This window comes from Ahaetulla prasina, chromosome 11 (genome assembly GCF_028640845.1).
Source record: "Ahaetulla prasina isolate Xishuangbanna chromosome 11, ASM2864084v1, whole genome shotgun sequence".
In the NCBI taxonomy this organism is placed as follows: Eukaryota; Metazoa; Chordata; class Lepidosauria; order Squamata; family Colubridae; genus Ahaetulla; species Ahaetulla prasina.
In genome coordinates this window covers 29,197,823-29,225,788 of record NC_080549.1, presented here as the reverse complement: position 1 = coordinate 29,225,788, position 27,966 = coordinate 29,197,823, and the positions used below count along the sequence as shown (strand labels likewise).

The following is a 27,966-nucleotide window of genomic DNA, read 5'->3' as shown; positions in this document are numbered from 1 at the left end:
CTTAACAACTGGCATGATTTATGGCTAATTCAGGGCTCAATTATGGTAACAATAGGACCTAATGTGATGTAACCAGGACTAAGTCCAGTGCAGAAGGAAGGGTAGCTTACAGTAACTGCAGGTCAGAATTCTTTGAAAGGAGGAGAAGCTGCTCCTTCATTTTCCATGCAGGAACAACAAAGGGAAGAGAAAAGCTGAGGTAAGAAAACTGTTTTGAGGAGCCTCATGTATGTTTATGTCTCTTTTGCTTTATTACTTATTATTGTGAAGTGACTAAACAGTTTCTAGCATGCTGATTTGTTTGTGAGGGGTATATCACACACACACAGAAATACACACACACAAACACAACTTCCTTGGTGAGCTCAAGCTGGCATGCATGAGACTCCCTCCCTCATTTTCCCCACAATTGCCAGTCCGTGAGGTAGTCTTGGCTGAGGGAGAATGACAGTCTCAAAGTCGCCCAGGCAGCTGCCATGGCTGGGGTGGGCTTCTGCCATTCCTAGTCTCCACCTTGACCACTAACATTTCCTTGGGCAGCTCCATCCCTCCCTGGGAGAGGACATCAACAACAAGGAATCGAAAAACACACACCTTGACACGATCCACTGTGGAATAGTAGATCCAACTCAAACAGGCTGAATCGTTTGGCCCTGGACCAGATCTTTCAGGAACATCCCATTGATAGGTTACAATTTCTCCTAGGAGAGAGAAATTTCAACACTTTTCTTAGGAACTTTAGCTACAAGGGATTGTGCATTTGAAAATTAAGGCCTTCAGATGAGGGGTGAAATGCTCCCAGTTCGGACTGGATCGTGCGATCTGGTAGCGATGGGGGCGGGTAGTTCAGAGAACCGGTAGCAAAAATCCCTCCCCCCCCCTGCCAATGCCCACCCAATCGCCCGGGCCCCACTTCCCCACTTGCCTACTTGCTGCTTCTTTCGGACTCACAAAGCCTTCTGTTGGCTGCTGCAATCAATTGCATCAGCTAGCAACTGAATCTGCCTGCCTGTAATCTATCTCACCGGTGAGCAACTCAATCTGCCTGCCTCCAATTGGGTAAATAACTGGGGGTGGGGGGAGCTTTAAAAAAAAGTTAATTTTTTTTAAGGAGTTTTATTTAATTTTTTTAGACAGCAATTTAAAGTTAAGGAAGTTTTAAATTTAACTGCTTTTATCTAAAATATAAATAAAATAATAAAATAAAATATTTGTGCAACTTTCTGAGATTTGGTGTGTTTCTGTAATTTCACTCTAACTACAGAAATACACAAAATTTCACAAAGCTGTATGTGGCATTTTGTGTGTGTGTGTGAGTCAGTTGTGTTGTGTGTGTATAAAGTGTGAAAGTTGGTTTTTGGGCTTTTTGTAGCTGTGTGAGTGAGGTGCAGCTGCTTTTACATTGTGTGTGAGTCAGTTGTATTATGTTATGTTGTGGTGTGTGTGTGTAAAGTGTGAACGTTGGTTTTTGGTACCTCTTATTGTTTGTGTACTTTCGTTTATTATTTTTATTATTTATTGTTATTGGCCACGCCCACCCAGTCACCTGGCCACCAAGCTACCCCCACCAATTAAGCCACGCCCACGGTAGGGAAAATTTTTAGATTTCACCCCTGCTTCAGATATAAAGGCAGATTGTAGGCTGCCTTTGGTGTTCATGAGGCTGCCCTCCTCATGAATACCAAGCTACAAAAGAGAGCACAAGCAATTAGAAAACCAACATGTTTATCAACAGACCTAAGTTACTATAGAATAGAATAGAATTTTTTATTGGCCAAGTGTGATTGGACACACAAGGAATTTGTCTGGTGCATATGCTCTCAGTGTACATAAAAGAAAAGATACGTTCATCAAGGTACAACATTTACAACACAATTGATGGTCAATATATCAAATAAATCATAAGGATTGCCAGCAACAAGTTATAGTCATACAGTCATAAATGGAAAGAGATTGGTGATGGAAACTATGAGAAGATTAATAGTAGTGCAGATTCAGTAAATAGTTTGACAGTGTTGATGGAATTATTTGTTTAGCAGAGTGATGGCCTTCGGGAACAGAAGACTTAAGAGACTTAAGTTACTACAGGGCATCGGCTAATATCCAGGACTGCTTTTGTCCTGTTATTGATTCAACAATACCTTTATTGGAACAATAGTCTGCCTGTGTTCTTCTTTGATCTGTGCCAATTTTTACAAACTCAAATAAGTTTTAGTTGCACAATAGCAGAGAACAATATTCTTAACCAGTCAACTAGGTAGCGCTGTGATGGTAGAAGCATTTAAGCTAATAATCTTAATAAAATATAACATAACATAACATATGTTATATTATGTTATATTTTATTAAGATTATTAGCTTAAATGCTTCTACCATCACAGCGCTACCTAGCTGACTGGTTAAGAATATTGTTCTCTGCTATTGTGCAACTAAAACTTATTTGATTGGAGTGTGTGGGTTTTTCTTATACAATAAAGTTCTTTTTAGCTGCTCCTCATAAACAATGTTTTGACTCTATTCTGTATTTATTTAAATATAAATTTAGTTAAATATTTCTGCATTTTTAAGATATTTATTGGCGCTATTCATTTTTCATAAATTACTTGCTCAAGTGAGACTTTGGGGACTCTTGCTGACTTTCACAGTAATTGCAGATGAAGAGAGATGGAATAACATAAATAGTATTATTATGTGAGCCAGTGGGACACCAAAATTAGCTTTCAGATAACAACTGGGGAAATCTGAGATCAAGACTCTATTAAGCCACAAGGCTCACTGCTGATCTTGGACCAAGTTTCCACTCGCAGTCTAAACTCCCTCACCTGATTATGGTATACTTCAATCTTTCTCAACATCAGCAACTTTAAGATGTGTAGACTTCAACTCCCAGAATTCTAGCTGACTGATGAATTCTGGGAGTTGAAGTCCACACATCTTAAAGTTGCTGACGTTGAGAAACACTGGTATAAAAAAAGGGGGTATTATAATCTTTATTATGGTCACTGACCAAAACAAAAAGAAAAGCATATCCCCAGTCCTTGGAGAAAGGATAGGAGAAGGAGCATGAACAAAGGACAGGAGAAAAATATCAAGATGACCACCATGGCCACATAAAGTTTAATAAATAAATAAATAAAAGACCCTCTCCTTTTTACATGTCTCTTCATCAACCCAGCCTAGTACCCAATACTCTGGATTCTCTGAATCAGGAAAAATAATTATAGGCAGGAAAGAAATATTAGCATCTTCCTCACCAGGAATTTCTGAATTCGCCACCCTATCCATCCAGAAGCTATAGTTTTAGGACTGCATTGAAAATTCTTAGGGAAGGTTGTCCTCATTTTAGGGCAGATGATGCAGTTGTGGACTTTTTGGTACACAGACACACAAACACAATACGTGTAAATTAAGAAACAAAACTCAGGCATATAGGTTGCCAAGGAAATGATGGCAAGACTCACCAGGCACTGCTGTCTTGGAGTCTCTGTGGTTCTTTTCCAGGACTCCATGGGCATGAATGGAGTAAGGCCGCGTGGCATTGTTCCTAAAAACGATGTTCAACACATCTCCCACTTCTGCCCAAATAAAGGGACCTGGAGGCGAGAAGGATAAAGCAAAAGAAGAGTGGCCGGGGGTTTGCAAAACTTCAGTGGGGGGGTTTCTTCTTATGTAGCCCCTTCCAAGCAGCTTCACAGAGCAACATAACCACTTTGCTTCTGAGAGAAGGAACCAGTGCTTTGCTTAGTTCACTGGACCCCATAGCTTCCTGACCAGCTCAGGGCATCAGTTTACTCTCCAAAGGACCTGAAGGCAGGGCAAGAAGCAAGAGATGGAAGCTTGCCAAAGGAAGATTCAACCTGGAATTAAGGAGAAATTAGGGAGAATGATGGACGAATGGAACAATTGGCTTCTCAGTGTTGTAGATACTCCATCCCTGGAGGTTTTCAAGAAAAGATTCAACAACCGTTTGTCCAGGATGGTCTAAGGATTCCTGCCTTGAGCAGAGGGCTGGATTAGAAGACCTTCAAGATCCCTTGCAGCCCTAGGACACTAGCCAGGCTTTCTCCAGCACTTTCTTCCCAGCTTTGATAAGCTGTGCCAGAGAATCCAAAAGGACCTGTTGTCCATCATACTTCCCCAAAGCTTGAAGGGACATCTCCAAAGGATCCGATGTGCTGACCAAACATTGTTTCATGGATGCTTCTCTGCCTACTCCGACATGCTTAACTTTCCCCAGCTGTGAGGCCAATGCAGAAGCTCTTGGGGTTTTGAAAAGGGAGGAGGGGAGGGGGGAAAGCAGAGAAAAGCTTTGAAATAAGCTGAAGTGCTTTCTCAGTGCAGATGAAGGGGGCCCTTTATAGGTAGTCCTCGACTTACGATAGCAATTGGGATTGGAACTTCTGTCACAAAGATGGTCCGTTGTGGGAAGGGCACCCAAAGGTGCCCAAAGAACAGGCATGGCATAAGCGCAGAAATACTGGGGACCGGGGGTGGGTGGGAGAGACTTACCCCAGTGACTTGAGACTTTGGATGTTGGCTTCCCCTTTCATTTTCTGAGAAAGCCAGAAGGAAAGATTGCAAATAGCCATCATGGGATTGCCGGACGGTCAAAAGTGCAAACCAGCTGCTGAATGTCCAGATCACAGTCATGTGACTTCAGGGCTCTTGGGATGGCCAGAACTCCAAGGACTAGTTGTGAACCACAATTTGTTTCATGCAATGTAACTTTTAATAGATGCTGAATGAATGATTGCAGGCCGAGGACTATCTTGAGCACCCCCCCATCCAAATTATCTCCCCCCCCCCCCGGCCGAGACCCATGTGGAGTTGCCCAGGGCAGGAGTCCTTATTCCATCCTGGACAAATGGTTGTTCATCTTATCTGTATTTCAAAGACAATCTTCATTTCTGGGATGAAAATCTCTTGGTTGAGAAGCTGCAAAGCTTATCAGGAGTGTATGAAAAAGATGCACTCTTGAAAATAATGCCAGAAAGAGTTTAAAATTCTACTAGCTGGAACGAAAGTCAAACCCGAAAGTTTCAGTGGATTACAGGGGTGAAATCTATTTATTTATTTTGGCTACTGGTTTTGTGGGTGTGGCTTGGTGGGCATGGCTTGGTGGTTATGTGACTGGGTGGGTGTGGCCAACTTGATGTCACTCATGTCACTCATTGCTAGAGCCAGGAGCTCCACATTGTGATACAAAAGCACATTCTGTCTTTCACAGAATGCCACAGAAGCCAGGAGCTGCACAAAAGCACATTTTGCCTTTCTGAAGCCCCCAACGCTTTGAGTTTCCCTCACAAGTGCCCAAGCAAACTTTGAAGCCTTCTCTTGCCCTGCTCTTCATCTCAGAGGGCTGCGCATTCCCCCGCCAATCCTCTATACAAACCACCCACCCCGTTTCTGCAAAAGCACAGCCTCCACCTTGCAGGACGATCCAAAGAGGGGAGGGGGATGTTGCAGAAAAAGCTGCCTTCCACCCGGGCCTCCTCCTGCAGCCAAATGTGCCCAACCGTGTGTGCTCTTTCCTCAAATGGGCTGTGCATGGGGCGCTTGGAGAAAGAGCGAGCAAGAGAGCTCTCCAACTTCTGTTTGTGTGTGTGTATGAGGAAGGGAGCGATCTGAAGCCGAGCCACCCAAACTTCTGGTAGGGGTTGGGGCAACTTCTGAGCAGCTCTGAATCAGCCAGCTCCACCTGACCTATCCCATGAGTTTCGCTGTTCTCCTCGCTCCCCCCACCCCACTCAAGCAGCGACATTACTTCTCAGCTGGGGTTGAGCAGGGAAGCCACTGCTTGAGTGGGGTGGAGTGGGGCGAGGAGAATGGCAAGACTCAGGGCGTAGGTCAGGTGGAGCTGGCTGATTCAGGGCTGCTCAGAAGCCACCCACACCTCTGCCAGAAGTTTGGGTGGCTCGGCTTTAGATCACTCCCTCTCTCCCTCCCTCGCACGCACGCACGCACAAAAACAGAGGTTGGAGAGCTCTCTTGCTAGCTTGCTCTCCAAGCGCCCCATGCATGGCCCATTTGAGGAAAGGGCACGCATGGCTGGGCGCGTTTGGCTGCAGGAAGAGGCGTGGAGCAATGGGGTTGTTTTGTTCGCCATGGTGGTGCTTCAGGAGAGCAGGTGGACATATTCATTATAATTGTCAGCTGTAGACATCCACCTGCCGTGGGGGCATGGCCAGCCAGCCATTGCTCCCGGTTTGGGGGCATGGCCAGCCAGCCATTGCTCCCGGTTTGGCGAACTAGTCCCAATTTCTGCTACCTACTCGCCCAATCCGGTCCGAACCGGGAGCATTTCACCCCAGGTGGATTACCTAATATCCCCAGATGTTGCTCAGCATCTATTCTGTTCTTCGGGATCTTGAATGTCCCATCTGTATATTCCCTATAAACAGCTTTCTTGTACCGGGAGCCCAGTCGTCCATTCTCATGGTTGAGAAATATGTCACCATACCTGTGAATTTCAAAATCCCTTTTTGCATGAAAGATGCATGGTTAGCACAAATGAACAACTTACAATGGTGTGTATCAGACTATCTTTCATTGCTTTGGGCAGATTTAACTCAAGGAAATCTAGCTTTAACTGATCTAGAGCAGGCTGACAGGAGAGCCAATAGGGAAATCAGACAGATGCAAAAAGTTCAAAAATATTTCTGCAAACTTTACATATGATTTTTGAGTCCTGTGTGGCCCAGGGAATGTGGCCCAGGGAATTTCAGGCTCTGTGTTTCGGTCTAAGATTTTGAAAACTACAATAATTCTTATATAGCAATATCAAGACGTCAAAATACCTTCAAAGGAAGTTTTTTTTCCCCCCAAATGTATTTATTTATTCAATTTCTATAGCCATCTCAGGGAAACAACTCTTGCTTTGTTCCGTTTTGTGTTTTGCCTCTTGACATCTGAGATGGTTACCCCATGGAGGCTTTTCCCTGGAATATGTTTAGGATTTGACCACACATGGCTCTGAGGGTGGCTCAACTCAACTCAAAGCTCCATCGGGGCTCTGCCTAGATACAAGCTGGGAGGAGGCAATGATCAGGCCTGCAGTCCCATTTGTGCTCTATCCAGTTCCACATGTTAAGATGTAAAGTGTAAAAAGGAGCAACACTCAAGAGTGTGCTGGGTGGAGGTAAGAGGCCAGAGGAGCAAAACTAAAATAAAAAGCTGCAGAAAGTCCCCCGTTTCAGAAAATTCAAATAACAGATTGTGTAGGTCCTTAATACAACTGCATCTACATGGAGGGAAGTATGCAGTGTGGGACCCCCAAGGCTCTGTCTTAGGCCCAGTACAATATCTTCATCAATAATTCAGATGAGGGCATAAAGGGGAAATTTGCAGATGGTTTCTTTATTTCTAATTGTTCTCTGCGACTCACTATGGATTTCCTACTCACGAGACCATCTGCTAAAAATCAAGCAACATTTCTTTAAGGAGCAGCTTTCTGTGATCTCACCCCCCCCCCCCACCGTCTTTACAAACGCGGAGGAGATTCTAAAACAGGAAGAGGCAATTCCCCCAGAGCTATGGATTACCAAAAGCAAAAAAGCTATGGATTACCAAAAAGCAGCAATGGAGAGGTAAGCGGGCTGGGATCTTAAACAGATTAAGGAACAGAAGCAATAAAACTCCTCTGCCTTCGATTTTCCTAATAAATGTACATTCACTTGCAAATAAGATGGATGAAATATTCCTCTTAAACAAATACAATTCTGATTTTCACAATTCAGCAGTTTTATGCTTCTCTGAAACCTAGTTAAATGAATCAATTGAAGATAGCAGCCTGCATATTCCAGGGTTTCAGACTGAACGATCAGACAGAATTACAGAAACTTCTGGTAAAAAGAAGGGAGGAGGCTTATGCCTATATATTAATAGCAGCTGATGTCAAGATTTAACAGTAATTTACAAATTCTGTGACAACAATTTAGAGACTTTAATTATCAACTGCAAACCATACTATTCGCCTGGTGAATTTTCCTCATTTCTTCTAATTGCTGTTTATGTCCCACCACAAGCCTGTGTAAACAAGGCATTACGAACTCTAGCTGACCAAATCATGGAGGCTGAAGCCAAATACCCTGATTCACTGGCCATTATTTTGGGAGATCTAAAAAAGGCAAACTTAAGGAAAGAGCTACCAAAATACTTTCAGCATGTCAATTGTCCCACCAGAGGCAAGAATACTTTAGACCATTGCTACACAACACTAAAAGATGCTTATCGGTCTTTACCACAAGCAGCTGTAGGACACTCTGATCATTGCATGATTCACCTTGTACCTGCTTACAGGCAAAGACTTATAATCACAAAACCAACAATTAAATCAGTGAAGACCTGGATGGAGGAGGCAAAATTAAAGCTACAGGCCTGCTTTGACTGCACTGATTGGAATATTTTTGAAGAGACTTCTGCAGACCTGGATGAACTCACAGATACTGTAACATCATATGTCAGCTTCTGCGAAGACTTATGTGTACCGATAAGGAACTTGCGAATATACAGTAACAACAATACAAGTACTGATAAGGAACTTGCGAATATACAGTAATATACAGAAACCTTGGTTCCCACCTAAACTTAAGCAGCTACGTCATTCCAAAGAGGAAGCCTACAGAAAAGGTGATAAAATGCTGTACAATCAGGCCAGAAATGTACTAACAAGGGAGATCAATGGATGGAAATTAATCAAGGAGAGGAGCAACATACAACTAAGGAGAAATTTCCTTACAGTGAGAACAATTAACCAGTAAAACGGGTTGTCTTCAGAAGTTGTGGGCGCTCCATTACTGGAGGGTCTTAAGAAGAGACTGGACAGCTATTTCTCTGAAATGGTACAGGATCTCCTGCTTGAGCAGTGGGTTGGACAAGAAGACCGCCACGATCCCTTCCTGTTATTCTGTTAGATAATTGCTCACTTCTCTGAGCTACCAATAACCTTTCACTGATATTCAGGCAAAAATTAATCCTCCAGTAACTGAGGATCCTCCAGCATGAGACAACGGAGAATAGCCCTTCACCTCCTCTGAGGAAAGTCCTTCAGCTCCTCATTGGCTCTTTTCCAGGCTAATTTTCTAGGGCTTCTTCTCATTCCACTAATCAGCTTCCTTACCTTCCTCAGGATCGCTCCCCATTAGCTTATCTCGCTTTTAAAATTCTGGCCTATAAGTCTAATTGATTTAATCATCTTTCATGAGAATTCCCCCAAAACATAGAGCAACACGATTGACTGCATCCCATTTCCCAAAAGCAAATCACCAGAAGCAGTTATCTCAGAAGCAGCACTGGTACCTTTCCTCTCCAGAGCTGTTGTGCCTTTCTGACTCCCAGCTGCGGTCTGGAGCGTAGTCCCACTCTGTCTCCTCTGCCATGATGTAAAAGGTTCTCACTGTCCCATACTGTCGGTCTGGAAAATAGGCCTTTTCCCCACACTGTCGAACAGAGTAACTGCCTCTCATTCCATTCTGATAGTGGTTGCTGGTCTGACAGTACACACCAAAAGTGCCTGGAAGGAGGCAAGCAAAGCTACTGAGAAGATGGCCGGAATCACGATGGGAGCAAAGAAACGCTTGAAGCTTCTCTACCAACTTTGGGAAAGGCAGATCGAAGTTCTCTCAGATCTGGCAACAGGCCAACATTTTTTAAACACCATATGTGTTCATCTTCTGGCTTAAAGAAATAGAGCAAGATGCTTAAACTTTTCTAGGGACTGCGGATGGGAGTAGAAGCATTTGTTCACTTCTCAGACACCAGATGTTGCCATGCTTGAAGAGTTCTCAAGAAGGGTTTGCTTGTTCTGAATTTACTGAGAGCAAATACAGGGTAGTAGTTAATCTGTTGGATCACTACTCCAAAAACTGCAGTAAAAGTCATCTTCCAATTATGGCGCTCACTTGGCATTTGCTCAGCACAACCTACACCACCAACTTCCTCTTTTCCTTGAGTTCCTAAATGCAAAGGAGACAGACCATCCCTAAATAGGTAAACAAAATAGTATCCCACTGCTCTGCAGGTGTTACATTGTTTGCCTTCATCTTAAACTTAGTACGGAAAGGAGTTAAGATCAGATCTGGCAAATTCTAGAGCCTCTGGAAAGCGCAGCCAGTCTGGCCAAAAGTGAGTCACAACATAGGGAGCTGTGGTTCCACACAGTGTGAAGGGCCAGGTTTCTCAATCTTGGGAGATGGAAGGGAGGGCACTGAGTTAAGCCTTTACCTTGGTTATCGGGCTGCATGAGGGCTGTGGCGAAGGTGTGAGGGAAGAGACTGGTTGTATCTCGCCTCATCCCATTCATCAAAATGGTATTTCCTTGGAAAACAACCCCATGAACATCGGTTTCACTGCCAAAGCCCAGCAGGTGCCAGGAAATGGTATCTCCCTTGCACATATCCAGGAGAGGCAAATTTCCAAAGAGGAATCCATTGATGGCTTCAATGCAAAAGAAAACAGGGAAAAATCAGCAGTAGGCTCAGTTTTTAGGGGATATTTCATCCAGTCATAATTTGGGAATGCTCAAACTGAGTAGAAAGCAGGATTCAAACTCCAGAAATCAAAAACTGAGAAAAGGAGGGAGGGGAGAGGATTGCCAAATGCCTGGGCTGTGGCCCCCGCAAGAGCTGTGGGGCTGCCTCAAAGGGCAACTGGAGTGTTTTTTCCTTGAGGAAGAAAAAGAACTTTCACGCATCCAAGAACATCCAAGAACTTTCGCACATCCAAGAAGCTTCATTGGTTCTGGTAGGGGCAATAGAAGGACGGTGGGGGCGATAGAAGGCAAACGGCTGTGGGGCTCCCCTTCCTGCCTTTCCCCCCCCCCCCGGGGGCTTTGCCTGTTTACCAATCCCTGCCTCTTTACTTTGCTTTGCAGATATTTGCCCACGGATGCCTCCACAGCCTCCCACCCCACTCTTTGGATACCAATGCAGACCTTTCTGCTTTCCTTTTTCCCTTTATTGTTCTGATGCTGCCACAATCAAGGCAGTAGTTCTTCCTACCAGCCTCTCCAAATCCAGGATAACTTGCTGATAGCAAGAAAGAATAAATAGTTCAGCTTCTCAGAAGCAGAGCAGCATGACGTCTACATGGCAACTTAAAGATGTCAAAAATGAAATAAAATAAGGGAGAGGCTGTGGGCATGGGGTGGTACGCTTTATCCAGTCTGGGCAGAAACTGAAAGGATGTTCAGGGAGATGGAGCAATGAGGGTCTAGAGAAGGTGGCCAGTGAGGATACTTCATTAATTTAATGGGCCATTGCTGGATCAAACTAAGATACTTAAAAATGGCAACTGCTGACCAGACTAAAACATAGGATATCAGCAGCCCAGGATAAAATCACTGTCCAGGGAGTAGCCGTAGGAGGGGAGGGACAGATAGGCTCTGCAGCCAATCAGAGTTGAGGCCGCTGCTGTCCTGGAACACAGTCCTGGAGAACATCTGAAGGAATCGAAGACTCATAACTCAAAGCAGAACACCCCCGCAGAAATTCATCCAAGCAATGAAATATAATTCATGTCTGGATTTCAATGCTGTAAGATGAAAATTTAGGCATTAATTGAGAAACCAGAAAGTGGGAAAACCAGGATTTCTAAATTTGGGACCTCCATATGCTGGATTTTAATTCCTCTAATTTTCAGCCAAGGTGGGCATTAGTGATGCTGGCTAGCAAGGACAGAAATCAGGTCAAGCATAACAGAAAGAGGACAGGAAGTCTACTGTTGACTATGAGCTCTAACCCCTTCATGGATTAGTGCCTTGTCGTGGCGAAGGGGCTTGCGTAGCTCAATGAAGCTATGAGCTATGTCGTGCAGGGACATCCAAGATGGACATGTCATAGCAGAGAGTTCTGACAAAACGTGATCCGCTGGAGAAGGAAATGGCAACCCACTCCAGTATCTTTGCCATGAAAACCCCATGGACAGTACAAAAAGGAAAAAAGATATGACGCCGGAAGATGAGCCCCTCAGGTCGGAAGGTGTCCAATATGCTACTGGGGAGGAGCGGAGGGCTAGTACTAGTAGCGCCAGAAAGAATGAAGCGACTGGGCCAAAGCCAAAAGGACACTCAGTTGTGGATGTATCTGGTGGTGAAAGGAAAGTCCGATGCTGTAAAGATTTTTTCTCCATAGGAACCTGAAATGTAAAATCCATGAAGCAAGGTAAGCTGGACGTGGTCAAACAAGAGATGACAAAATTGAACATCGACATCTTAGGAATCAGCAAACTAAAATGGACAGGAATGGGTGAATTTAATTCAGATGACAATCAGGTATACTACTGTGGGCAAGAATCCCTCAGAAGAAATGGAGTAGCCTTCATAATCAATAAAAGAGTAGGAAAAGCAATACTAGGTGGAGTGGCTATCTTTCACAAAAAGTCACTGAATCTAAAAAATATTCAAGTTGCACATAAACTTTCTCTTCCTGAAACTATTGTATGCGACCTGTCCTTTAACATCACACTTCGCTTCTTGCTATGCTACAGAGCCCCTGACTACGACATCGCTCATGCGAATATGTTAACCACACTGCTAACATGGGCTACCTCTTGCCCATATCCTCTCATCTTCCTGGGTGATCTAAATCTACCTTTTATTAACTGGATAATAAATGAATGTACAACTGAACCCATCCATACTACCCTATACAACGCTGTTACAAACCTAGGTCTTGAACAACTAGTAACTAACAATACAAGACTCAACAACTGCCTTGACCTTATCTTCTGCAACAACACAAACTCAATTTATGGACTACAAATAAAAGAACCCTTTTCCAACAGCGACCACAGCATGATAGACTTTTGTCTCAATATACGCCCTTACATAAATCATCATAATAATGGTATTCCAAACTACAATTTCAAAAAAGCCAACTATGAACTTATAAACAACTATCTCCCATCTCTTGACTAGCAAAATCTGTTCTCAACCTGTATCACTGCTGAAGACCACTATAGAGTTTTCTTACTTGAAGTCAATAGAGTCATTAAACTTTACATACCACAAACCACCACCAAAATCAGAAAAAACAAATTACCCATATCAATAAAAAAGCTTCAATCCAAAAAAAAATCCCTCTGGAGAAGAAACAAAAAGGGTATATAGCAAATTTCAAAAACCGCTACAGAAATATATGCAACCAAATAAAAACTGCGCCAATTACTTGGTGCTTGGTGGGCACCAATTACCACACCAAGCAAGAAGACCTTCTGCGCTCAAATTCCAATCGTGCTTTTTATAATTTTGTGAACAACAAACTTAAAAACTCGAGATCCATCCCACCACTAAAAGAATCTAACGACAAAGAATATAATGATGAAACAGTTAAAGCAAATCTCTTTAACACATTCTTTGGCTCAGTCTTTGTTGACAGTAATGGCTCATACCCGACATTCCCAAATCGTACCAACAATGAGTACAACGACCTAACACATATAGATTTCACAGAAGATAATGTTGAAAAAGCTCTTCGCAAACTGAAACCATCCCTATCTATTGGAGCTGATGGTCTATGTGCATACGTCTTAAAAAAGCTTTCCACTAATATAACAGAACCCCTAAGCATAATCTTTGAAAAAGCTTTCATGACCAGTTCCCTTCCCAAATTTTGGTCACTAGCCACGGTCATCCCTGTCTTCAAAAAAGGAGACCCCAGCCTAGTTGAAAATTACGGACCAATCTCTCTATGCTGCGTCATCTGCAAAGTAATGGAATCTATCATCAACCAATCCATTACTCTCCACCTAGAAACAAACAACCTACTCTCTAACAAACAATTTGTTTTCAGAAAAAAATTATCATGTAATTTACAACTTCTTCACTGCAAAAACATATGGACTACAAATCTTTTTTTTTTTTTTTTATAAAAAGTTTTATTTTTACAATCATATCAAATAATTCATCCAATGTACAGTTATATACAATTAGTCGGGCTTGCCCAGTCACCACCACCCTTTTTAACACTCTTCCCTCTTCTACCTTCTTTTACTTTCCAAACCTTCCTCTCCTTCTCTTATCTACGTCCACTCCTCCCTCCACCCTACACCTTCCTTCTCCCTCTACTATCCCTCTTCCTTCCTCTTCTCCTCTTTCCTACCTCCTACTCTCTCTTTTCTCCCTCCCCACCGTTCTAAAATGGTAACTATGCAGACCCGACCCTACATTAATTATATTTCTTCAATAATCCCTGTACATTAACCATCACTCCATCTCTACCAAACCCCCCCAATTCCTCCCTTACCCCCACCCCCCACCCCGACTTCCCAGAACAAAATGCAGGGTATCAAAACTAACAATCATAATCCAAAATAATTCCTAAATTATAATCTTTAGTCACACCACACTTAGTCACACTCTCAATTCCCCTCTCCTTCAAAAATATATCTAATACAAAATATTTCCTAAATTTACTCATATGCTATTCGATATTTTTTTATCTGATACTTATTTTTAATATAATCAATCCACATTTTCCATTCTAAAATATATTTTTCTAGTATATAGTCTTTCAAGTAAGCGGAGATTTTGTCATCTCTGCCAGATTTGATACTTTGAGTGTCCATTTGTTGTTTTGTTTTGTCCATTCTTCGATTGTAGGTAATTCTTCTTTCTTCCAATACTGAGCAATCAAAAGTCTTGCGACTGTTATTAAGTTCAAAATCAATTTAGTCTCTATAGCTGTATAGTCCATAATTATTCCTAGTAGAAAGAACTGCGGAGTAAACTTAATCTTCTTTTTCAAAATATTCTGCATGATCCACCAGCCTTTAATCCAAAATACTTTAACTTTTTTACAAGTCCACCATATATGGTAATAAGTAGCATCTTCACAATCGCATCTCCAACATTTAACAAGATCTAATATGTGTTTCTTGTAAACAGGTAATGTCATTTTTAAATTATTTCAAATAATGAAATACTTTCCTTCTCTTCTGCGGTGAATTCAGGCCATTAACATTCCAAGATAATAGTTTAATTGCCATTATCGGCCAAAGGAAACTTTTGGAACACCAGCCGCAAATCACATTTTACTTTAGGCCTTGCTTCTCCCACTGTTTCCATTGTAGTAGTTGCCAGTTGTTGTTGTGCCTTCATCTCTTGTTCCTTGCGTTTAGCAGCAGCTCTAGTCAGCCTTTGTTCTTTTGAATCTAAACCCGTCGTAGGTATTTCCAACACTTGTAATAAATCTTCTTCCATCACAATCTGTTCTTGTACCTGCTTCACTTCTCTTTCCTTCACTTCAGCCTCCCTTCTTCTAGCTTCCAATGGGGGAAGACTTCCAACTTTTAATACCTCAACATAAAATTCTCTTGCTTTTCCAACCGTATTGAAACGATGTACTTTCCCTGCATAATATACTATTATACCAGTTGGAATATCCCATCTATATTCAATCTGATGTTTTTTAAGTTCATTCACCAGGAAGGCAAATTCCTTCCTAGCCCTTAACATTTTTGGTGGAATTTCCTTTAATATCAAAATATCTTGACCAGCAATCTGAATCTTCTCCCCCTTATATGAAGCTTGCAAAATCTGATTTCTCACTATTCTGTTTGTAAAATAAATAACAACATCCCTTGGCAACTTTTTTTGCCTTGCTATCCAAGAATTCACACGATATATTTTTTCAATTTGATAAGCCACATCTGCTGGACGAGCTGCTAATATCTCAGCAAATACTTCAGAAAAAAATTTCCCTTAAATTCTCTTCCTTATTTTCTTTCAAACCTCGGATTCTAAGAGCAAATTCCATATTTCTGTATTGTATCAAAACTATTTCATCCTCTGTCTTTTCCATTTTACTTTGAAATTCATCCATTTTATTTTCTAATTTTGAATTATGTTGCTTAATTACTTCAACCTCCTCTTCCAATAAAATCACATTCGTTGCCAAACTTTGTACTGCCATTACAAATCCTTCTTTAACTTCTTTATTTCCCACTTGAATTTCTGATATCTGCTCTTTCATTTCAGACATCTCATCAGTTATAACTTTAAATTTTTCTTCTATAAAGCCTTTTAAGTTCTCTTGTAACGCCTCTAAATTCAATGTTCTAGTCTCTGCTGTATGAGCTGGAGAGGCACCAGCTGATAAAGTTCCAAAGCTCTTTGTTACAGTAGACTTTAATTGTTTGGCTGCCATCTTCTATAAAATTATTTATTTATTTATTTCCAACTTAATATTCACTTTAAATCTTCTTAACTTCTGAGAAACACAGTCTTTTAAAGCAGTATTTAAAAAATCTCCCTAGATTCTATCAGCAGGCAGCAAAGAGTTAAAGCAGCAAGTAACATGCAAATTACCAACTGCAGAGGCACACGCTGAAAGTATCACTTTCGCTTTCCACTCTTAACTTGTTAACAATTCGCCTCCATTTTCTTGCTGTTTTCAAGCTTGTTACAAAGTATCGGGGAATCGGCTTGGCTACTTGCTTAAAGTTCTCCCACTTTCGTTCTGTCCGGTATAATCCTTTATTGTCCAAAATAAATCTCGGCGTTTGGTCGTGGTGATTGGTTCCGCCAAAGCAGAAGAATCCTCGGATCTGGAGCACTTCGGGTTACTGGAGGGAACTTAACCCTTCAAACCCCTTTTTTCTCAGGGGCTTTAGGGAAATTCAACCTCTGCCCTCAGCTCACCCCTTCTCCTTCTCCCGAAGAGGGGGTTTTCCGAACCGCTGGGCAGCAGATTTAAGCTGTCCTAGCGATTCCACATAATCCAGAGGTTGGTGATCGTAAAGATCACCGCCATCACCTACGGTGCCAAACCGGAAGTCCATATGGACTACAAATCTTGATCAGGGCAAAGCAATAGATGCAATCTATATAGACTTCTGTAAAGCTTTTGGCTCAGTAGTATATGACAAACTTCTCCTAAAACTAAAATCCTACGGCATCTCAGGACCCCTCCACAATTGGATAACAGCTTTCCTGTCAAACAGTCAACAAGTAGTCAAAATTGGCAATGCTCTATCAAATCCTGTTCCTGTCAAAAGTGGCGTTCCCCAAGGCAGCGTTCTTGGACCAACGCTCTTCATATTACACATTAATGATCTCTGTGACCATATTACAAGTAATTGTGTTCTCTTTGCTGACGATGTCAAACTATTTAACACCACCAACAATACAGCTACCCTTCAAAAAGACCTCGACTTTGTATCTGAATGGTCTAAAACTTGGCAACTCCGAATCTCAACAAGCAAATGCTCAGTCTTACATATCGGAAAAAAGAACCCAAACACTAAGTACAAGCTTCATAGACATTATCTTACAGATGACCTCCACCCTGTTAAAGACCTTGGAGTTTTCATATCAAATGATCTAAGTGCCAAAGCCCACTGCAATTACATTGCAAAAAAGGCTTTAAGAGTTGTAAACCTAATCTTGTGTAGCTTCTTCTCCAGAAACACTACACTACTAACCAGAGCATATAAAACATTTGCTAGAACAATTCTTTGATACAGCTCGCCTGTCTGGAACCCATACCACATTTCTGACATCAATACAATTGAACGTGTCCAAAAATATTTTACAAGAAGAGTTCTGCATTCCTCCGAATACAACAAAATACCTTATGCCACCAGATTCGAAATCCTGGGTTTAGAAAATTTAGAACTATGCCGCCTTCGACATGACCTGAGTTTAACTCATAGAATCATCTATTACAATGTCCTTTCTGTCAAAGACTACTTCAGCTTCAATTGCAACAATACATGAGCAAACAATAGATTTAAGCTTAATGTTAACCGCTCCAATCTTGATTGCAGAAAATATGACTTCAGTAACAGAGTTGTTAATACTTGGAATACACTACCTGACTCTGTGGTCTCTTCCCAAAATCCCCAAAGCTTCAACCAAAAACTATCTACTATTGACCTCACCCCATTCCTAAGAAGTCTGTAAGGGGCATGCATAAGAGCACAAGTATGCCTACCGTTCCTGTCCTATTGTTTCCTTTTATTATATCCAATTAATATAGTTATTACATACTTATGCTTATATATTGTATAGTTATTTCATGCTTATGCTTATATATACTGTATGACAAAATAAATAAAATAAATAAATAAAATAAAAATAAATAGGATACAATCCCCAAATGATCTCTGTTTGAATCCAAGGCAAACCCAACCACTGGTGCTGAAGAGGATGAAATTGACTGGTTCTATGAAGCCCTACAGCACCTTATAGAATTAACACCAAAAAATGATGTCCTTATCATCATGGGGGATTGGAATGCTAAAGTAGGAAGCCAAAAGATAACCGGAATAACAGGCAAGTTTGGCCTTGGAGAACAAAATGAAGCAGGGCACAGGCTGATAGAATTCTGTCAAGGGGGGGTTCCCCTTGTCGAGATGTGCCCACCAGGTTTCGGAGCATTCCATCAGCCGAGGGCCCAAGGTAGGGGTGGTGGGGTGGTGGTCGTTATTAAGGAGAGTCTAGAACCGAGGGAGACCACTGTACCTCAGATATCCGGTTGTGAATCCCTCTTTGTGAAATGGGGTCGTAGGATTCAGGTGGGCTTGTTGATCACGTATCTGGCTCCTTGCTGCGTGACAACAGCCCTACCTGAGCTGTTGGAGGTGCTTGCCGGGGTGGCAGTTGAGACCCCCAGACTTATGGTCATGGGGGATTTCAACTTGCCATCGACCGGTGTGGCATCTACGACAGCTCGGGAGTTCATGGCCTCCATGATGGCCATGGACCTGACTCAAGTAGTTAGCAGCCCTACTCACATTGGGGGAGGCACACTGGATTTGATTTTTATCTCTGGGCAGTGGTTGAATGATTTGGATTTAGGAGATTTAGTGATTGAGCCACTGTCATGGTCAGATCATTCTCTCCTTCGTCTGGACTTTCGGACCGCTACTCACCACTGCAGGGAGATGGGACCAATGCGTTTGTTCCGTCCCAGGTGCCTAATGGACCCGGAGAGGTTCCTGACGGAGCTTGGGCCGTTCCCTGAGGATCTGGCCCATGGCACGGCCGAAGAGCTAGTTGCAGCCTGGGAACAGGCTGCGGTCGGCGCTTTGGACCGTGTCGTGCCTTTGCGGCCTCTGACCCGGCGCAGACCTTACTCGGCTCCTTGGTTTTCCGAGGAGCTGAGGGAGATGAAGTGCCAGAAAAGACGCCTAGAGAGTGCTTGGAGATCCAGCCATACGGAAGCTGACCGAACACTAGTTAGGTCATATATTCAGACCTACCTAGTGGCATTGAGGGAGGCTAAGCGTTCCTACGTTTCCTCCCTCATTCCATCGGCAGATAACCGCCCAGCCGCCCTGTTTCGGGTGACCTGCTCTCTTCTTCAACAGGAGGAGCGGGATGACCCCCTACAGGGATGAGACGAGGACTTTAGTATGTATCTGCACGATAAAATCGCTCAGCTTCGGGATGGTATGGATCAAAATTGGGTAGATCCAGGTGAGGTGTCAGAGACTCATCTTGTTGAGATTATTTGGGATCGGTTTGACCCTGTGGCTCCTGAGGACATGGACAGGTTACTGGGAGATCTGAATGCCACCACTTGTTTATTGGACCCGTGTCCCTCCTGGTTGGTGCTGGCCACGCAGGAGGTGACACGAGGCTGGCTCCGGGGGATTATCTTTTTTTTTTAAATTTTTTTTATTACTTTTTTGCAACAAACAAACAAAAAGAAAATACATTATTACACCCTTGTGCTATACATAAAAAAAGGAAGATTTGGGTCTTCGGATATATCCTCACGATCGCCAAAATCCACGTTCTCGAGGTACAGGTACCGAAGCGTCCAATGTTGCAAGCGCAAAGTCCACAAATGGTTTCCAAGTCTTCCAGAAAATATCTTCTTTATACACACCACTTCTAATTTTAATATCACATGTCATTTTATCATTTAAAGCTAATTTCCACATTTCAGAATTCCACTCTTCTATTCTAAAAATCACATCTAGTTTCCAATATCTAGCTATTATAATTCTACCTATTATAATCATAATTCTAATCAATTCTTTTTCATATTTTTAGATAAAGCAAATTTAAAATGTGTAAGTAGAAGTTATTGGTTAAAGGGATTAAGTAAAATGTGGAATAAATTTGTTAAAATTCTAATTCCGGATATAATCTTTTTGGGGGAGACAACTGGAATTTGGCCGATTAAAAATAATATAAAACGTAATGAAGTGATTAAAGAGGAAAATATAGAAATTATTAGAGATTGGATAAAAGTTATGGAAAATGAAAGGAGGAATAAAGAAATTATCGAAAAATTAGGGTTAAGTTGGTTTGAAAAAATACAGATAGAAAAATGGACAAAAAAACTAAGGGAAAATTATTCGATAAATAGATGTGAAACTGAATTTGAATATTTAGTATCTCGGATTATGAAAGATGAAATTGGGCTAAAGGGACTCGTTAGTAGGGTTTATAAGATTATAAATTCTGATGAAAAATTACAAAGAGTGATGAGGACAAATTGGGAAAAGATCTTAATATTGAAATACCAGAGTCAGATTGGAATGTGAATTGGAAGAGTAGAATTATGAGAACTTTATCTATAAGGATTAAAGAGCACAATTATAAAGTTGTTTGGAAATGGTATTTGACCCCAGTAAGATTGTCACAAATGGATAAAAAAATTAGTAAAAAATGTTGGAGATGTGAGATGGAATTGGGGACTTATGAACATATGTGGTATAAATGTGATAAGGTTAAAAAGTTTTGGCAACAATTGGAGAAAATGATATTTGAAATGATGGGGAAAGTAATAACATTGAGAGTGGAAACTATATTATTGTTGGTAATTAAGGAAATAGAATTAACAAAATATGGCTCCGGGGGATTATCAATGCTTCTTTGTTGGAAGGGGTTGTTCCTTCCGCCTTGAAAGAGGCGGTGGTGAGACCCCTCCTCAAGAAGCCTTCCCTGGATCCGGCTGTTTTGGGTAATTATCGTCCAGTCTCCAACCTTCGTTTTGTGGCGAAGGTTGTAGAGAGTGTGGTGGCACGTCAGTTACCCCAGTACCTGGATGAAACTGTCTATCTAGACCCGTTCTAGTCCGGTTTCTGACCTGGGTATAGCACAGAGACAGCTTTGGTCGCGTTGGTTGATGATCTCTGGAGGGCTCGGAACAGGGGTTATTCCTCTGCCCTGGTCCTCTTAGATCTCTCAGCGGCTTTTGATACCATTGACCATGGTATCTTGCTGCACCGGTTGGGGAGTTTGGGAGTGGGAGGCACCGTTTATCGGTGGTTCTCTTCCTATCTCTCCGACCGATCACAGACGGTGTTGGCAGGGAGGCAGAGATTGACCGCGAGGTGCCTCACATGTGAGGTGCTGCAGGGGTCGATTCTCTCGCCTCTCCTGTTCAACATCTATATGAAGCCACTGAGTGAGATCATCAGTGGTTTTGGGGTGAGTTACCAACTGTACGCTGATGATACGCAGCTGTACTTTCCCACCCCAGGCCATCCCAATGAAGCTGTCGAAGTGCCGTCCCAATGTTTGGAAGCCGTACGGGTCTGGATGGGGAGAAACAGGCTCAGGCTCAACCCCTCCAAGACGGAGTGGCTGTGGATGCCGGCACCCTGGTACAGTCAGCTGCAGCTGCTGCTGACTGTTGGGAATGCGTCATTGGCCCCGATGGAGAGGGTGTGCAACTTAGGCGTCCTCCTGGATGGACGGTTGTCTTTTGAAGACCATTTGGCGACCGTCTCCAGGAGGGCTTTTCATCAGGTTCCCCTGATTCGCCAGTTGTGCCCCTTCTTGACCGGGATGCCTTATGCACGGTCACTCATGCTCTCGTCACTTCTCGTCTGGATTATTAACTGGCAAACCAGGAGAACCTGGTAAAAGGCTCTCCTGGAGAGGGCCGCCAATTGATCTTCAAATGACAGCCGTCCATCCAGGAGAACACCCAAGTTGCGCACCCTTTCTGTTGGGGCCAATGACTCGCCCCCAACAGTCAGCTGCGGTTGCAGCTGACTGTACCGGGGTGCCGGCATCCACAGCCACTCCGTCTTGGATGGATTGAGTCTGAGTCTGTTTCTCCCCATCCAGACCCGTACGGCTTCCAGGCAACGGGACAGCACTTCGACAGCTTCGTTGGGGTGGCCCGGGGTGGAAAAGTACAGCTGAGTATCATCAGCGTACAGCTGGTAACTCACCCCAAAGCCACTGATGACCTCGCACAACGGCTTCATATAGATGTTGAACAGGAGAGGCAAGAGAATTGACCCCTGAGGCACCCCACAAGTAAGGCGCCTCGCGGTCGATCTCTGCCCTCCTGTCAACACCGTCTGCGACCGGTCGGAGAAGAGAACCACCGATAAACAATGCCTCCCACTCCCAAACTCCCCAACCGGTGCAGCAAGATACCATGGTCGATGGTATCAAAAGCCGATGAGAGATCTAATAGGACCAGGGCAGAGGAACAACCCCTATCCCTGGCCCTCCAGAGGTCATCCACCAACGCGACCAAAGCTGTCTCCGTGCTATACCCGGACCGGAAGCCGGACTGGAACGGGTCTAGATAGACAGCTTCATCCAGGTACTGGGGAAGCTGCCACCCCACCACACTCTCTACAACCTTCGCCACAAAGCGAAGGTTGGAGACTGGACGATAATTACCCAAAATAGCTGGGTCCAGGGAAGGCTTCTTGAGGAGGGGTCTCACAACCGCCTCTTTCAAGGTGGCAGGATAAGACCCCTTCCAACAGAGAAGCATTCACATGGGGCTCCCCTTGAAGAGCACCCGGAGACTCCAGTTAGTCCAGAATGCAACTGCGCGGGTGATAGAGGAGGCCGCTCGTGGCTCCCATGTAACACCACTCCTGCGCAAGCTGCACTGGCTGCCTGTGGTCTATCGGGTGCACTTCAAGGTATTGGTTACCATCTTTAAAGCGCTCCATGGCTTAGGACTGGGTTATTTATGGGACCGCCTACTGCTTCCGTTTGCCTCCCACCGACCCGTGTGCACTCACAGAGAGGGACTCCTCAGGGTGCTGTTGGCCAAGCAATGCCGGCTGGCGACCCCCAGGGGAAGGGCCTTCTCTGTGGGGGCTCCTACCCTCTGGAACGAACTTCCCCCGGGACTTTGTCAACTTCCTGACCTTCGGACCTTTCGCCGTGAGCTGAAGACGTACCTATTTCTTCGAGCAGGACTGGCATAGGATTTTAGAATTTTATTTGTTATTATTGGGGTTTTAAATTATAACTGGGTTTTATTGTTTTATATATATTTTAAATTGGCCATATTTGATAGATTTTTTAATTATTGTTTTATTATATTTATTATTGTGGTTTTATTTGGCTGTGAACTGTCCTGAGTCCTTCGGGAGAAGGGCGGTATAAAAATTTGATTAAATAAATAAATAAATAAATAAATAAAGATAATATAATGGTCATAGCAAACACTCTTTTCCTACAACCCAAGAAACAACTCTACACATGGACATCACCAGACGGTCAACACAAAAATCAGATTGACTATGTGCTCTGCAGCCAAAGATGGAGAAGCTCTATACAGTCAGTAAAAACAAGACCAGGAGCTGACTGTGGCTCAGACCATGAGCTTCTCCTTGAAAAATTTAGGCTTAAATTGAAGAAAGTAGGGAAAAGCCCCAGGCCACTCAGGTATGAATTAAATCATATCCCTGATGAATATACAGTAGAGGTGACAAATAGATTCAAGCAATTAGATCTGATAGACAGCGTGCCTGAAGAACTATGGACGGAGGTTTGCAACATTGTACAAGAGGTAACAACTAAAACCATCCCAAAGAAAAAGAAAGGCAAGAAAGCAAAATGGCTCTCTGAGGAAGCTTTACAAATAGCTGAGGAAAGAAGGGAAGCGAAAGGCAAGGGAGAAGGAGAAAGATATATCCAGTTGAATGCAGAATTCCAGAGAATAGCTAGAAGAGATAAGAATACATTCTTAAATGAACAGTGCAAAGAAATAGAAGAAAACAACAGAATAGGGAGGACCAGAGATCTCTTCAAGAAAATTGGAGATATGAAGGGAACGTTTTATGCAAAGATGGGCACGATAAAGGATCAAAGTGGCAGGGACCTAACAGAGGCAGAAGAGATTAAGAAGAGGTGGCAAAATTACACAGAAGACCTATACAAGAACGAGCTTAACATGATAACCACAATGAGGTGGTCACTGACCTTGAGCCAGACATCCTAGAATATGAAGTCATACGGGCCTTAGGAAACCTGAGCAACAACAAAGCTAGTAGAGGAGATGAGCTATTCAAAATCTTAAAAGACGATGTAGTAAAAGTACTCTATTTGTCAGCAAATTTGGAAAACTCAGCAGTGGCCACAGGATTGGAAAAGGTCAATTTACATTCCAATTCCAAAGAAAGGCAATGCCAAAGAATGTTCAAACTATCGCACTATTGCACTCATTTCACATGCTAGTAAGGTTATGCTTAAAATCCTACAAGCTAGGTTCCAGTAGTATGTGGATCGAGAAGTACCAGAAGTACAGGCAGGATTTCGAAGAGGCAGAGGAACTAGAGATCTAATTGCCAACATATGCTGGATCATGGAGAAAGCTAGGGAGTTCCAGAAAAACATCTACTTCTGCTTCATTGACTATGCTAAAGCCTTTGATTGTGTGGATCACAACAAATTATGGCAAGTTCTTAAAGAGATGGGAGTACCAGACCATCTTATTTGTCTCTTGAGAAACCTGTATGCAGATCAAGAAGCAACAGTGAGAACTGGACTGAACCACTGATTGGTTCAAAATTGGGAAAGGAGTCTGGCAAGGCTGTATACTATCACCCTGCCTATTTAACTTATATGCAGAGCACATCATGAGAAAGGCGGGGCTGGATGAATCAAAAGTTGGAACTAAGATTGCCGGAAGAAATATCAACAACCTCAGATATGCAGATGATACCACTCTAATGGCAGAAAGCAAAGAGGAACTGAAAAGCCTCTTGATGCGGGTGAAGAAGGAGAGTGCAAAAGTTGGCTTGAAACTCAACATTAAGAAAACTAATATCATAGCATCCGGCCCTCTCAATTCCTGGCAGATAGATGGGGAAGAAATGGAGGTAGTGACAGATTTCATTTTCCTGGGCTCCAAGATCACCACAGATGGGGACTGCAGCCAAGAAATTAAAAGACACTTGCTCCTGGGGAGGAAAGCTATGGCAAATCTAGACAGCATACTAAAAGGCAGAGACATCACCCTGCCAACAAAAGTGCCTATAGTCAAGGCCATGGTTTTCCCAGTTGCAATGTATGGCTGTGAAAGTTGGACCATAAGAAAGGCTGAGCACCAAAGAATTGAGGCCTTTGAATTCTGGTGCTGGAGAAGACTGCTGCAAGTCCCTTGGACTGCAAGGTGAATAAACAACTCAGTCCTAGAGGAGGTCAATCCTGACTGCTCTTTAGAAGGCCAGATCCTGAAGATGAAACTGAAATACTTTGGCCACCTAATGAGAAGGAAGGACTCACTGGAGAAGAGCCTATGAGGTGGCTGGATGGAGTCACTGAAGCAGTAGGCGTGAGCTTAAATGGACTCCAGAGGATGGTAGAGGATAAGAAGGCCTGGAGGAACATTGTCCATGGGGTCGCGATGGGTCGGACACAACTTTGCAACTAACAACAACAACAACATGAGCTCTATGAATTGTCCATTTTTGCTTTTAATTTGCAGATTGTCATTGTACATGCAATAATGGAGAGAGCTGTTGCTTTCAAGCTTTTCTTTGAAGGATGTCCTGAAACTTTTCCTCAAGAAAAAGGATGAGGTTGACCTACGTAAACAACCATTCATTATCAATTTGTTCAAATATTTGCATCCACCATTACAAATTTGAGTTGCTATAATTAATATCTGAGGGTTATGAGCCTGTTTGATGAGTCCAACTTTGAACTGGAAGAGAATTGGGCTTCAGAATTCTGCTCTTGCCTTTTGGTACCCAGCAAGATCATAGATATGAAATGTGGCTCCTCAAAGGAAGAGGGAAGACTCAGCAGAACAGCCAAGCCCTAGTCATGCTATAAAAGGGGTGTCAAACTCCCGGCTCATGGGCTGGATGCATCACAGGCTGGCCACGCCCACACCTGGTTTAGCGAAGGGGAAAAAAGTTCCGATATGTCACGTGATGATGTGAGTTTGAGTAGGGAAACAATTTCCAACTTCAGGCAAGTCTTAGTGAGTGCTGCTTCTGATTCCCTTGTTGATCTTTGGACTGGTACAAAACCACACTCAGCTCTGATTCTTGAATTTGTCTATATGGAAGTTTATTTTGTTTTGTTTATATCCCATTCTTTATTATTTTTACCAATAACTCAAGATGAACATATATAATACTCACTTTTCCATAATAACAACTCTGTGTGGTGGGCTGGGCTGAGAGGCCGTGACTTGCCAAAGTCAATCAGTTGGCTTTTAATGCCAAGGCAGGACTAGAACTCACTGTCTCCTGGTTCTCGGCCTGGTGCCTTCACTAGAAGCCAAATTTGGCTTCTGCAATGACATTGCTCTGTTTCCTGAGATCTCACATCCCTGATCTTTGGTAAGAAATTGAGCTGCCATAAGACCTCCAACCTCTTATCCTGAATTGGCTGGTCCTTTGCTTTCATCCCCCAGATTGGGCACATTGACATACCATGCATTCTATTGGACTCTTTGAAGATGTGATCCTCAAACAGTTCTTCTTTCCCCAATGTGTATTTCAGATACTTCCGATTTGTGTTCAGATACCAGCTTAGGTTTTCATTAAACACACCAAACAAAAGGTAAAACTCTTTATCAATGCCTCTCTAGGAAATAACACAGAGGATATCAGGTTTTGGAATCTCATTTAATAACCAAGGTGATAGTCTGCTATTTCAACTAGCTCAGCGGACAGAGGGAATTTCTTTTGTAGCTCAGAGTTATAAAGAGGGTGAGAGATAGCAAAACATGTGGGAATAAAATGTGAGGAACTATTAAAACAACAGGGCAATTTCCATGGGACAAGCTGTGTAGCAAAGTCCTTTTAACTTCTATGGTGAGAACAGAAAGGTAGTAAAAGACTTAATGATTTTTTATTGTGTTTTCGTTTAATTTTGTTTCCTGTGCTTCATAAGAACTATATAAAAAGCAGTGGGGTGCATTTTTCCTGCCCCCCTTTATTGGCTCAAATAAAGCCTCCTAATATCTACTCTGGTCTGTGTTATTGGTTTTGCATCCTGGGTCCAGCAAGCCTACTTGGGACAACAACTTACTAATTGTCAGCTAGCCCACACATAGAAAAGTGGAATAAAATCAGGGAATATAAAATTACTTAGTGTCACAAAGCTAAAATGGGGATGTTGGTATAAAGGAACATGCCTGCAGCTACTGTTCTAGTACATGCTGTAAGCCACAATGTCTCTGTGTGTGTGTGTTTTGCTTTGGCATATCACATGTGGTAAATACAGGAATTCTGTTTTGTTAACCGGTTTAGCATATTGTGGAGTCTCAAAATTGGGTCAGAGTCCACAGCGAAGCCTCTGAAAAGCCACAAACAGGGCAACATGGAGCAATGGCATCAATAGTAGTCCTTACTTAACGACCAGTCAATGACCAACTCCTCAAAAGGTACTCATAGAATAGAATAGAATAGAATTTTATTGGCCAAGTGTGATTGGACACACAAGGAATTTGTCTTGGTGCATATGCTCTCAGTGTACATAAAAGAAAAGATACGTTCATCAAGGTACAACAACTCATGAACTGGTTCCAGTCTCGACAGCTGCAACATGCTGCATGGTCACATGCTCATATTTTGGGCACTTGGCAACTGGCTTGTGTCTATGGCTGTCTCGTGATCATGTGATAGCAATTGTGTCTATGGCTGTTTACAGCATCCCGTGATCACGTGATAGCAATTTTCAGAATTTTTTGTCGGTTTCTGGCATCTACTTCCAGTTTCTGGCAAAAAAATGCCAATTGGATAAAATGAATTCATTTAATAACTGCTGTGTTCGACCACAGCAAAAAA

At 42.8% G+C, this 27,966-nt stretch overlaps 1 protein-coding gene across 10 annotated transcripts in view; it reads right to left on the bottom strand.

Annotated features, from left to right (window-relative positions):
- The window catches only part of HEPH (hephaestin), a 130,897-nt gene that overhangs the window by 35,343 nt on the left and 67,588 nt on the right, over positions 1 to 27,966 (bottom strand). For all 10 annotated transcript variants that reach the window (XR_009156681.1, XM_058196634.1, XM_058196627.1 and 7 more), the window contains 6 exons: positions 26,608 to 26,761; positions 10,222 to 10,434; positions 9,298 to 9,511; positions 6,321 to 6,460; positions 3,462 to 3,593; positions 595 to 701 (listed from right to left, as the gene is read on the bottom strand). Coding sequence is in view for 9 of the 10 variants with exons in the window: in XM_058196634.1 (XP_058052617.1) it covers positions 595 to 701; positions 3,462 to 3,593; positions 6,321 to 6,460; positions 9,298 to 9,511; positions 10,222 to 10,434; positions 26,608 to 26,761 (960 nt within the window). In the remaining variant the exon portion in view is untranslated. The remainder of the gene's footprint in view (positions 1 to 594; positions 702 to 3,461; positions 3,594 to 6,320; positions 6,461 to 9,297; positions 9,512 to 10,221; positions 10,435 to 26,607; positions 26,762 to 27,966) is intronic.